General features: G+C 38.5%; 1 protein-coding gene across 2 annotated transcripts in view; it reads right to left on the bottom strand.

Moving 5' to 3' along the window:
• Positions 1-14190, bottom strand: part of MTMR10 (myotubularin related protein 10) — a 39487-nt gene that overhangs the window by 5042 nt on the left and 20255 nt on the right. For both annotated transcript variants that reach the window (XM_065847584.2, XM_071813841.1), the window contains 9 exons: positions 7725-7815; positions 5156-5330; positions 4648-4735; positions 4394-4482; positions 3298-3428; positions 3103-3172; positions 2843-2913; positions 1821-1990; positions 320-490 (listed from right to left, as the gene is read on the bottom strand). In XM_065847584.2, coding sequence (XP_065703656.1) covers positions 320-490; positions 1821-1990; positions 2843-2913; positions 3103-3172; positions 3298-3428; positions 4394-4482; positions 4648-4735; positions 5156-5330; positions 7725-7815 — 1056 coding nt within the window. The remainder of the gene's footprint in view (positions 1-319; positions 491-1820; positions 1991-2842; positions 2914-3102; positions 3173-3297; positions 3429-4393; positions 4483-4647; positions 4736-5155; positions 5331-7724; positions 7816-14190) is intronic.

Below are 14190 nucleotides of genomic sequence, written 5' to 3'. Positions count from 1 at the left end.
TCTTGCCTGTCAATTCTACTTTATCAGTTCCAGATATAAATCTGTTTCCTAGAGGAGGACAAATAATAATCTACAATAACAATGCTTTTCTAGAAAATATAAAAAAGGAATTCAATAGACTTTCTTCTCATATAGTTAGTTACTGTCTATGCAAACATCACCTGATCACATTCATCTGAGGAGCTGAATATTTTGTCCCAAACAGAGTGTGACATTTGGAAAACCACAAAGGAATACCATTGAGCCAAGATGCTGTTATTTCCCGATGGGCATGCTGAAGCCTCTTATTTGCAAAGCAGGTGTAACATTTGATACTCACAGTGCTTTCCTTTACACGCTGGTGAGGACAATTGAAAAGGAAGGTGCCAAACAAAGAGATACGTGCGCTGTCGTACAGTATGGTCAAGTACACTTCAGAAAACTCAAAGGCTGCTGGGTATTGTTCTAGCAGCTGCCAAACACAGTCAAGGAACATCAAGAACAAAGGAGACTGGGAAAAGAAACAGAGAATTATCAAAGTTAACATAAGCTTGTCCCAACTCATACCAATTTCTTTGCAGTTAGTGCTCCATTGGAGTTTTTAGCTATACCTCTGGTACATTCCCAGTAGGGTAAACTTGGACTAAATCTGCAGTATTTTATGTTTTATGATTTTATGCAACTGTAATACCCTCTATTCCTGTTCAGCTACTTTCACCAACAACCATGGCAACTGCCTTTCTCAGCATGACCTTTGCACAGCCTTCTCTTCCATGGAAGAAGCCAGTCAGTTCTTTCCTGGGCTCTCTTCATACTCACATAGCTGCAAAAACGCTTTCTGCCATCTTGCATGTCCCTCATCATTCCAAATTAGTGCTTGCCTCCCTTAGTACCTGGCCTTATTTTCACCATGTATATGCTTCCCTCATGCTTGAAATGACTGGAGAGCTTATGATTATCTTCTCAGTAAACTTTCTAGCTCTTTCCACAGTGGCCCATGAATGGCAAAAGTATAAACTATCATTTATATAAAGCTTTAGAGATATTTTCCCAGTTCCTCTCTTCTATATCCTTTCCTAGGGTCAAAACATCTGCTTTCTCATTATTTCTCCCCTTGGTATTTCAGTTTCTTTATCCCCTCATGCATTCTCTCTGCTTAGTGCACAGTGTCCTCAGTGTGTTGGCTCCACTCTCTGGGGATATTGCTTGTCTGTAAACCTTGGGCACTGTCCCCAAAAAAGGCTACCAACCTAGGGTCTGCTGTTTGTCCAACTGCACTTACAAGTCTCTCCTTCACAATGAGGAGGCCAAATGAGATTAGCTGGAAATAGTGAAAATCAAGCACTATGTTGCCCTCTATAAATCTATTTGGCAGCTGTGTATCAGTTCACATAAAGCTGCCATGGTTTTCTACCAGCTCAGTACTTCGAGAAGTATCGCACGCTGCATTCAAAATAAGGAGGATGAAAACGGATTCCCTTGGTAAAACAAACATAACAGTCAACCCTGTCCAAACCCACTCCTAACCCCCTTTTATTTCAATTTAAAATGTGGGCTGTGCTAGCATTTGTTACAGTGGCACCTTTCCATGTATAACACTGAAGCCAAACATAAAAACCCAGCAACACTTGATGGCACCTGGTGTTTCACTGATTCTCAGATGGCTACAGCGGATAAAGAAAATACAACTATCCCGGACAAAGACTCATTTTCTTCAACATTAGTTTATGAGATTTGAAAGCATTAAAAATATTTTCACTTACAAGATTTCCATGTGAATAAATGTTCAGGTTCATATTAACCAGATAGCATTATCACAAACAAAAACTATTAATTTTTACCTCTTTGTCAGATCTCTTTAAGTGGTTACACCTATCTAAAAACTGATATCCTGCCATGACCCATTCTTTCTGTATTAAGCTTTGAAATCCAACAATTGTTCGGAAATAGGGATCCAGCATGATTTGAATGAGAGAAGCAGTAAGACAGCTCAGGTCCCGTCCCTCTTCCTCTGTGAATAACATACAGAATGTATGAGATACATATGGTATATATGCACATACACAGAATTAGATCTCGAAGAGCAAAAAGTGGTGACTAGGTCTAGTGTTTTTCTTCAAATTTATTTTAAAACATGCGTTTTGCTGCTGTACTTGTTCTCCTAGTTAAAAAACAAACAAACAAACAAACAAAACAACAAAAACATACCCCTTTTTTTTTTAAAACTGAGACTCCTACTATAGAAAAGGTTCCTGCAGTATGCAGCACAACCATACATTCATCAAGAACAAAATACCCACCAAACGCTTGGTAGTTAAACCAAGACGTGCTGAAAAGGAGGGTGTTCATGTTGCTGGAGATTTTCCACATATTTTCCCCCCTCAAACAGTTTTTGTAAGGCCATTGTATATGGCATGTGTGATCAGGTCTTGTAAAAATTACAGAAATTGCAACATTTCTGATCCTGATACAAGCAAGTTTGCCCTTACACAACACCAGCCACTGCTAGTGAAATACTTCTGCATGTAGGACCTCTGAATAAAACTAGGTATTAGCCTAATTAAAATTAGGCATTAGCCTAATTAACACAGGACAAAACTTCATCCTGAAGCTTTGATTCTATCACATCATTACAAGGATAAAACGCACAAAGACACACGTGACATATTTCTTTGATGCTACAGACTGTACTACACTTCAGTTACATAACAAAACAATTTTCCTTTCTAGTTTCTCAAATGCCTAAAATATTTAGAAGCAATGAGGTTTATGTATAAAGATTACAGTTGATTTTATCTAAATGTGTTTATCTGCACTATCATACTAATGCTAAGAATTACAGTGTGCTATGTGGTTGCATTACCTTGTAGAATTACAGAAACGTGCTTACACTCCATCATATATACGAGTTCAGCAGAATGCTTAAGAAATGACCTAGACAGGAAAAGAAAGGGTACAACAGTTAATGTAACAGGCTCACGGTCCAGAAGAAAAAATATTTGGGCTATCTATAATTACCCAACTCATATACTGAAACAGAATCCTTCAACTGATTCACTGCTTATTTACACTGGGGAAAGTTTTTCACATCACATTAACCATCATTTTATTAATGGTACAAACCTAATATACTCTAACCAGTGAGTATTTTCCAGTGAGGACAGCCACTTCTCTTCAGTTTCTTCAAAAGGCTCTGCAAGAAGGAAAGTGATTATATTGCAGAACAACTTCAAATAACTATTCCTGTTAGCCAGATGTATTAAAATTTATTGTATTTCAAGAAAATAACCACCATGAAAGATGGACAGTCCAGCGTACCGTTAACACACAGCTGTTTGAGCTTGATATGTGCAGCCTGGATTTCCTGGATGTTGGGGAGACACTTGTCCAGATCGGATTTGTAAACGTCACTTCTCAAGGGATGACTTCGAGTTATTGCATTGCAAATCCTGAGTAAGAAAAAGAGTCAGCTATTTTACCCTTGGAGAAGAGAGAAAGTCTTTCAAGAAACATGCCACAGTCTTTAACTGCAAACAACTGAAACATGCACCTGATTTAAAAAAAATCTAGTTTACATTCAGGAGATATATTGCTCCTGCCACCAAGGTGACTCAAGCATTTTTGGTATCTGCTAATTACGAAACAAAAAAATAGAAACACTGGATCACTAAAACAACATGTCTGGGGAATGCAGATCTGAGGCTGACTTACAGTTAAATAGCTCTATTCATTTTTAAATTTTCCACAATTTTTAGTAAGACTTATCTATGCTAAATAAACAGAACGTATATAACATTTATAAAGCCAAGACATCTGACAGGGCTTCAAATAAAACTCAGGCCTCCAGCCTAGAACAGAAAATGCAAGTGTTCGTACTACTACGAAAAGTCACCCTACAAATTAAATCAAAGAACAAAAAATACCAAGCTAGTAAACTACCTATGCAAGGCTCTAATTGCCTTTGTCTTCCATCAAGGGCAGTGAATGAAAAATATTTCACAGAAATACCATGTGCATGTAGCGCTAAATCTCTAGAACTGTGCTTCCCAACGCCACCAATAAAGTGTCTGATTTTTACATTGTCTTGCTGCAACAGGTAAGAAAATCTCCACCAACATAAGTTGTATTACAGCAGCACCAATAGAAAATACTAAGTCTGATCCTTTTATCAATAAATTTGGTCATTTGAATGACGAGCCGTCTAAAAAATAAACATCCCTTAAAATCTGAAATTCAATATTTGAAACTGAAGTGGACCTTGAATAGAAATTGTGCCACAACTGGATTCAGAGAACAGTTTCTCAAAAGCTACTGTCCTACAACATCATGAAGCAAGAATTGCTACTCTGTTACACAGTCCCCACTTGTGTTACCTTATGCAACTGATTAAAGAATAACATAACTAATCATTTACCTTTGATCAATTCGTCTTTGTTGCAACACATCTTTAATGTTGGCCATTCTTACAAGGGCACTCCCATTAGGGTGATTCCAGGACCATAACTAATATGGGAAAAAAAAACACAAAACAAAATAATGCAGCTTAGTGTAATTCCATAGACTTTTTTTTTTTTTAATGCTATACACAAAACTATGTTAATTGGCACACATGTCTTAAAGATTAATATTGTACGATAATAACAGTAACAGAATAAAGACTACACTTACTGGCATTCGTCTCCCAATAAAAGAGTAGGAGTATAGCTTGAGGTCTTGATCTGCTAAGGAAGATGGAACCACAAAATATTCTGGAAGGCTTGGGGAAAAAAATATGATACAAAAGGTTATTTTTCCCTAAGTATTTTACCAGATTTTCTCTTGTTGCAGTGCTGTCTTACCAACTCTGATAAACTGTAACGCACCCACCCCTAATACCACAGCACTAACTGGTTGTCCTGTCTGCGTGACATTACATATCATTGGTACAGCTCAGATGTATTTGTTCAGAAACATGTGTGTTTTAGAGGGAAATACAAAAGCATGAAAGCAACAGATGCCAAAAGATGCCTTTTCCTTTAATGCCAATGCTTGCAGGATCTTTCAGTTGAGAGCCCTTTCACAAAGCGGTACATTTATGAGGTGAAGTGCTCCATTAGATAGGATGGAGGCTTTATAGACAGGAAAAGACAGTGTAATCATCTTGTTTTCTTCTGCTTGTGTTATAAGAGAAACTTACCAAGTAGATATCATATAACCTTCATTGACTGAACAGACTCTCCACTCCGATGCACCTGTCCTTTTGATTTCTCTGTCCCAATCAGAGTATGTTTCAAACAAAGGTGTCTGCTGACTGCTGGCACTGCCGACGCCGCCACCACCACCTCCTGGGTCTATTCCATTCACCTTCTTTGCTAGGAAAAGAAAATTCATCAATGCACATTTAACAAAGAAAAAAACAATCAAACGCTTCACCTTCCTAATCACAAGTATTACAACAGATTAGTGATTTAATGACAGCTTGGCGATACATGTAGATGTAAATGCATTTTTTCCTGCAATTTCATCAGAGAGGCTACATAAAATCGGTATGTTGTGCTGCTTGACAGAAAGCAAGCCGTAAGAACACTCGCGAGGGAATGCTATCTTCAGTCACAGGATTTCTCTCTTCAACATGCTGAAGTTGGCGATGTTTTAAAAACATGAAACCTTCATAGGCTACCCTTTAATGAGGTACCTTATGAAGACAGCAAAATAAAACTTGTATCACTTAAACAGCTTTTCCTTTAAAATTACTGCTGTAATAACAGCAAATAAATTGAAGGCCAGGTTAAAAACAAAAAAATATATATATATTTATTAATACACCCACACTATAAGATAGCCTACCATTTTGTGGCTAGGGACCAAGAAATGGATATAGCGTGTTACTAATACAGAAGGATCTCCTCTGCTGGACATTCTTTAGGAGCCAAGGAGGCAGTCAGCTGTGTCAAAGGAGACTACATTTTGTTTCTTGACACTTGGAAGTAAATTTTTCGATGAAAGTGAAATAAACTGCGACTCAAGCCTAGGACCTCCCCCATGCAAGCTGCCAGCATTAGCAAGGGGCTGTGAAGGTGTGTGTGCCTGCCCTGACAAAGCAGAGCACAGCGTCAGGTCTCTGCTGCAGCCTCAGCCACTGGGCAGCCGCTACTTTGTGTCTTTCAACTTCACCCTTGCATTAGTACTCAACTGCTTATGTTTTTCCAAAGGAAACTGGACTCAGAATGAAGTGGTCGTTCAAAGACAGTATACAGAGAAATACGATTTTTTTTAAAAAAAATAAAGGTTATCATTTTACTGTTCAATGGCAGGATATATCATTATTAAATATAGCCTAGGAAAAAAACGCTATATATATATAACAGAGAAATGCAGGCTCTTTATGTTCCTCAAAAAGTACAAAGATAGTATTTCAGCTTCTACTTTACTGGGACCAGCAGGGATACAGAATGATAAACCACAGTGCTGGAACTGTAAGAGCAAAGGCAGAGATCTATGCTACAAACACCAGGGTTCACAGCAACAACAAAACCACCCCAACACAAACCAAAGTATTTCAAACTCTCTTCTAGAGCAACTGCAGCACAGCAGAACAACTACCCATTGTCATTCTGGTCTGCTGCTCCAGGGGAACATTCTTTACCCACCTTATGGAATTCTTCCACTAGGTATTTTTCCACACAGCAAACAGTATTTTACGGACAGAGTAAAGGCGATTTTGTAACAACCTAACATTTTGCGCACACTCCAGTTTAACTTTTCATTGTAATTTCATCTGCAAATTGGCTTCCTCCCTCTTACTTTATAATGCTGAAGTACATGGACCTTAATAACCACCCAAGTTTTATGAGGTAAGAAATCGTGTAATTATGTGTGCAACATAATCACGTGCACACTTAGTTCTTGTGCATGCACAGGGCGTTCACGTAGGCACCTGCACGAAAAATACACATTTTTGTGCAAAGCTGAAGGCCTGAGCTCATAATTCCACAACATTCAAATTTTGTAACAGGCAGATCAGTGGTTTCTAATGCCAGCTGCTGAGTAAATATTTCAGTACCACAGAACTACATCAATGGCACTTTCTCTATTTGGAGGCTTGTTACGCTAGAACTGATGGTTTTCAGCTGTGTGTTGGCTGGGGAACACTAAGCAGTGACCGCACAGCATTACACTACAAATCAAGTTCCAAAGGCATCTTTTTCAGGCTTACCTAACTGACAGGGTTCAGTTGGAGATTGGCCTTGAGCAGAGAGGGTGTGCTCCAACTCAGCAGGGGTGGTGGAGGTTTTGAGTGGTAAGAACTGCCTAGTAAGCCTCTAGGAAAGAAGGTTTGGAGTCCCAAGTTGCACAAATCCTCCTGCAATACCACCAGAAGACAAACTTATTCCCAAAAGAAGGGCAGGTGAACAAGCCTGCCTGAATGGGAGATTAGCTAGGTACCTACAGTACCAACATAGACATAAAATAGGAGGATCGAAGCACGAATTGAGAAATATGAGTATTCATGCTGACATAAGAGCTGACAGAAGTAGTTCTGTTTTTTTTTCAGGCAGGAAAGACATTTCTTTTGATTTTGGTCGTTAATGTCTCTCACAATGTATGACTTATAACCAAAAGTAAGACCTTGGGTGCAGGGCAAGCCAATTTTACTACCCCTGGAGAAAGCCTCAAATGCTTTTTGCCATTGTTTCTAGATAAAAATCTTACTAAAATTACGTATTATGGAACAGGTGAAAAAAACAAAATACTTGTATACTTACCTGGATGATGATATATTTCTCCAACATACTCAAATGCAAAGAGAAGCTGAAGATCTGTTGGCTGAGAATAATGAGCTATTGCAAGGCACACCTAGGAAAGAAACATTTATTACTGTTATTTGTAGATATAAAATGTATTGCCCTTAAAAATGACAGTGTGAAATACACAGAGCAAAAGTTAAAAATAAGTCTTCGCATGTTTTATTTCCATATTTCATTAGAGAGGACTGAATTATATGGTTAAACATGCTCCTATTTGCCAACAGACCATTACTGTAATCGTAACAGGTGAGCCCATGACCACCTATCAAGAATGATCAACTGATAAGGGCGGACTGAGCTCTTGCAAGAAAGGTCTGACAGCAAGAGGCATCTCTAGACTGGATTCCCTGTATCAACAGAGACAAGCAAGGACTGGAGCTATGGACCCGTGCCTGCCCACCTGCACACAGCAGGAAGGAGAACAGAAAAATAAGAGCGTAACATTCTTGGTGCTGGGCACAGTACAGCAAAATTCCATTTCTAATTGCCCTTTTATTTATTTTTTTTTAATAAAGAGCACTTACTAATGTAGCACAAGAACATAAGCATAGCCATACTGACTCAGTTCAAAAGGTCCAGCCTCGGCCTCCGTTCCCAACAGTGGCCAGCAATCCACACTCAGGCAAGAAGGTAAAAGCAGAGCAAACATATACTGAAGTTTTACCATGGCATTTTTCAACAGTTCACATTTCAGGCACTAAAATCTGTTATCAGCCAATATTCAACACCATTTGACAGATATTTCTTCTACAAATTTGTCAGTTGGGCCAAGAGGTTTTTGAAGTGCAACTTCTTTTTACAAAAGCCCTGTTGGTTCTTCCCTAAAGTATCCTATTTAATCAAAAATTTGTACCTAATTACTTTCTAATTATCTTATCCACTAATTGACCCCATATCGGTATCAGGCTTACTAGTCTGCACTAGGCAAAACACAACCTTCGAAAACTTCTGCTCTTGGAAGGGAAAACTAGAGGTTGCTCTTTGAAGATGCCCAGGACCTACGCCAATTCTGCATCTCATTAACTGATATTCCAAAATTATGAAGGGCATTGATTAATATAAATAAAAAGCAAATACTTCAGTAATAAAGCACAGCTTTTCCCCCAAGTTACTTGGAAATAAGTAATTCAGAGTAGGAGATGCTTTCTTCATATTAGTCACTTGATATTCTGTCAGCTGAGCAGCAGGTCAAAGATTCTCCATCAATCTCCTATTTCAATAAAAACTGAATTTTAAGGTAGGTCCTTTTGGCAAAGTATGGGGGGATTACAGCTAATTAAACACACCAATAATCACCTCCTTCCCAGTCCCCAGCTCATCTTGAGAAATGAAACATCAGCCAAACTTTCCAATGGTAGCAAGAGGTCAGCTTCATTCAGTTTTGGCCTAGTCCTTATAGGTTCTGTCCCAGATGACTGAATTTCATTCACGAGAGGAAGCCACCCATATCCTCTTGACACCTGCAGGTTTACAGCAAGTCCAACACTGCCTCTGACAATCTGATGCATGAATCAGGTTTAACCAGGCTGAGTCATGAGCCCTGCCCTGGGAAGGGAAAGGCAGCAGAGATTTCAAATGAGAAATGCAGCCTTGGAACAGCAGAGATTAACTTGGGGCACAAGGAAGAGTCTTGCCTAAGTCTCTGCATTCTTTGTGACAGTCTTGGCATCAGCATCACATAAGCAACTGGTTTTCTACCTGTCTAAATTGTTCATTTTGGTAGAACTCAAAGATTATTAAAATTAAGAGTCCAGCAGATGGTTCAGGATTAGATACTAGACTTCAAATACAGTCAAGCTTCACTAGCCTTTGTCTCTCTAAATGTGGATACTCACTAACAAATACAAAAGATGTGACGAAAAAACTAATATCTAGAAGAATCAAATTCAGGAAGAAAAACAACTATCAAGTGGAGACTGGTACTGTTATTCTCCAAAGTTCAGGTCTTCATCTGGAGTGTTTAGCTTTGCCTCCTTTCCTCAGTATTTGCTACTCCATTTTACTAAAACGTACTTGCCTTATCTCTTAAGAAAACATTCAATAAAAAGGAGGTTATAAAGCACGAAACTGTTCTATATGTTCAGATACAGAAATTCCATGTGAAAAAGTTGTCAATTAGGCACATAGTATAAGTTCATATTATTACCACCTAAAATTTTCCCATTTTTTCCCCTTCCTTCAACTCTCCATGACTATATTTGGCAACATGTTGACACAATTTATCCACTGTTTAGCTGGTTTGGATATTATTTTGAAAAACATTCTGTGCATCCAAGAAGTTGTTTTCTATTAGTGATGGAAAGTTTTCGTATTATCACAGACCTAGAAGAAAGATCTGCATGTCACACAACTGAAGGAACACTGCTACCGGCAGCATCGCGCCACAGGAACAAACCTTGAGAGCTCTCACATGCCACGTTCCTCATGGAGAAAGTTACTGTACCTGTACTAGCTTGGATGCAGCGCATATGGCATTATGAAACCTTCACCATGTTTTTACTTAGTTCAGCTTTTGGTGTGGACATTCCTCACTGCTCACAAAACCAGTAATGACTGTAGACTAACTTAAGCTGATTTTTTTTTTTTCCCCACAAACACTCCTCAACAAAAAAATTCCTATCAAGTCTTAGAAGAACAGTTGCTTTACCTACTCTCCCCCCACTTTCAGTTCTACAATAAAACTGCAGAAGAAAATAGATGGCAAGACAGTCAGGGGCGGGTAGCACAGGAAAGGAATCCATCCCCTCTCCCTCCCAACAGTAAAAGCATAACTGGGAAATAGTCTAGCATGATTCTTCAAATGAAAAGTTGTAAGCTCATTTCCAGGATTTAGTAAAACTTTTAATAAGTCCTATGAAGTAACTGGAAGCCATGTACATTTTAGTAAATCTTGTGATTTAAGTGTACAAATCACAGCTGAAGAAGCCGGCTGTTCCGTAACACTTGGCCTCTTCTCCCAGACTTGTTTTGCCTGTCATTCACAATGAAACAAAACGGAAATCTGTGTAGATACACATTTTTACTTCAATTTTTCTGTGTAACTTCTCACTACTATAATCAATATTAACAGAGCTACTCCTCATCCTCATTTATGGGAGTGAGGGATGAAAGCCTTCTACTGTGCTCATCTACTCTCAACGCTTGAGGATGAACTGCAGGACATTAAAAAATTCCATTATGCTGCCAAGTAACACAACAGAAATACAGTAAAACCTATTTTTAAAAGCAGCAGCTGAAACCTCTGTCATTTACTTGCCAAATTTGAGAAGGAGAGTATGTGTGTGCTGTGTTAAGAGGAGTAAAATTTCAGGAGATGGTAAGCATTCAGATCCGGTTCCCAGAAAATAGGAGACCAGAGCTGTACTTTTGAACCCAGCAGCTGAAAAATGCTCACAGGTGTTCCACAGCACAAACATAACTCACAATACCAGCTACTGCACGGGTGGAACAGTCCACCTGCGGATTACAATGCAGGTTTTAGGACCTTTATTTCTGTTATTAAAACAATATTTATCCTGCTTTTGTCTTCTTTTTTACATTTCAGACAAATTCCACTCATATAGACATTAAACAAGTATTAAAGACGTACTCAGTTTATTGCTCACTAAATCCATAGAGCAGCTTTATTGTCTGTGAGTTTCAAAAGACAAGCACATTCCACAGATCTCAGCAGATTATCACCATAAGAAGAAAGCTCTTAAATTGGAGGACAAACATGTTTTATAGGAAATGTTCTCATATCAAACTGAAAAATGTTTGGTATTTTTGCCAATTTACAATTGTGTAAAGCTGAAGCTAGGCTCAGTCCAGTAACAAGAGAATAGACTGTTTGTTGGAAAGTTCATTTATTAAAAGAGTAAACACAATAGCTGTAATTATTTCATAGTACAAAGGACATTTCCCTATGTCAGTGTCCCCTGCTCAACCCCTATCTGAGAAAAATAAACAGTACTTTCAGGGTAAGCCCTCCTCTTCTTCAACACAAATCTTACCAAAGATGAGAGCTTCAAAAAACTGCTAATGCTTTTGCAAAATCTCATTTTGAATAGTCACGTTTAAGATGTGCTCAGTGTACCCCTGCATTTCACCTCCTTCCCAATTCCAGGCTCCCGGTCCGATGCACTCCCTGCAAGGACACTTGTACCCTCGCTCCGGCAATTCCTGCTCTGAGCACACACCTGTGACACAAGTCACACAACCAGGGCCAGAGCCAGTCCCACAGACACACAGTTTGTTCATCTTCCTGGGCAGAAGACTTCTTGGGAAAACAAGCCTTCAGGTAACAAGACTTTTAGCCCTAACCATTGTGTGCATTCTCCTAGCTGCTAAGCTATGAATCTTCTGATAGAAAAAAACACCATTCTCAATCTGTAGTAAGTCCAATACCAGCTATACATAATAGTTAATCTGGTTTGAGTACAAGTAACTCACACAAGAGAAAACAGTACAAGGGTTTCAGAAGCTGAAGTAACTTTTTACATATCAGAATCCTTGTTTGTACATGAACATTCTAAGTACAGCTTTTTTAGGCCTTAAGAGAAATATTAAAATACACTGTTATTTTTTAAAAGTACTTTTGCATAATTTTACTTATGGAAAAAAGTTTTCTTCATCCCCTCCAAAGACCACAAAGATAATATCTTCTCATGCATTCCCAGTGTCTTTGAGATATTACCAATTTTGTGATCTGTATAAACAATTAGAACAAGGTAATACAAAAGCTTGGGGGCGGGGCGGGGGGGGAAGACATTAGAAAGGGTCAGGATTGATTGTCCAAAACTCCCAGAGTTCCATACTACTCTTCATAGCAACTAGGAAAAAACTGTTCCTCTCCATCCCAAGTGTTACGACATGTGAGAAAGTTTTGATTGCACAGGAAACAAGATTTGAGATAAATAAATCTCCTTCTCTTTTGATTACGCACATGCTTCTGAAACTGTGCTCATACTCATTTAAAAAAAGCTTCCTGAAAGAAAAGAACTGAGGGAGTTCCAGAAGAGAAAGGGACCGAGAAAATGGAGATCTATTTAGGAAACAGATTATAGGGTGTGTGCCACTCTGGGGCACTGCCAAGGTTCATATGCACACTATCATCTAACAGTCCTAAGATCTAAAGCCTCACCTTGTCATACATTTTAATTGCTTAGTCTAATGTCAAGTATTGTAGTGGTTAGAATTAGCACACATTCTCAGTTTGACTGTTGTGATGTTTGGAACAAAATAATTCCTTTTCCTTTAAGGAATGTGAAATGCCGCCTCTTGCACACTGCCTGAATTCAGACTTCCCCAACTCGCTTCCCCATCCGCCGCTTCCTCCCACACCCATCTGGCTTTCCTTCCCTTGGACACTCTACAGCTTCATTTTAGAGACAAAACAGAATTAAACTGCTGAACAGTCACGAGTGTGAGCTTCCATTCCCTCTATTATTCCTTAACTCTTGTCTCCCAAATATCCATTAATAAAAGTGAGGAAGGAAATATTTACTGAACTGATTAATGTTGAGACAGTATTTTATTAGCATGTATCGGCTGCAACTAACGTTGAAAGTATTTTTCCAACACAACTGATTTTTGAGCTTCTTCATAATAATCTACCCCAAAGTAAACTAATTCACTTCAAAATTCAGTGCGTTCTTCCAATTTTTTCTTTTCCAATTTTCTGTGCAAAGGTAGAGAAAAACACCTCTGAAAGTTGTACCAATATTACCCACACACCATGTCTATATGTGTAATCAACTCAGTCAGACTGTCCACATCTGAAGCCCCAGTGCTTTCAAGCTGAGATCCTTCTTTTCACACTTAGTACCAAAAAGAGACTCAGAATACCCTCAGTTCTAGTAAAGCAGCTTAATTAGAAAGGGTTATTCTCCCTTATGCCCTGTTCAGCAAACACAGAAGCTTCCTTAGGAACAGATTATGTTCTCTTTGCCAAAATATATTTATGTAACTGAATGGTTTTGAGTATTTCCATTACATTCAAGGAACTATGCATGAAACAAATTACTCAACTGTATGAAGTTCTCCTTGTAACTATTCCGTATGTTTAAAGCTCATTTCAAAATAGTAATTATCAAGTGTATTGTTTTTATTTCGCTAACTATTGCTCTAAACAGAACATTTGCGAGCAGCTGGCAACAAGTTAGAGACATTTATACTCTCATAGTTTGAAGTGTGTATTTTAGTAGGTAGGTATTTCATTTTGACCTACCAGTGCTTTATCCATAGGATGATACTCCTCTGTATTACCAGGATGACATTCACTTAGAAATCTCCCTGCTCTGATTTGTATAGCTGACTGTATTTATGCAACACTTGCTAAAGGACGCTATTTATGATTTACAATGCACTAACATGCAGGTCTCTTGCTTTACAGAACAGAGACTGTAATCCTACCTATAACATCACTTTCCCTTCTACTTATTTT

This window comes from Patagioenas fasciata, chromosome 12, assembly GCF_037038585.1.
Source record: "Patagioenas fasciata isolate bPatFas1 chromosome 12, bPatFas1.hap1, whole genome shotgun sequence".
NCBI lineage: Eukaryota > Metazoa > Chordata > Aves > Columbiformes > Columbidae > Patagioenas > Patagioenas fasciata.
This window is presented reverse-complemented; position numbering and strand designations above follow the sequence as displayed.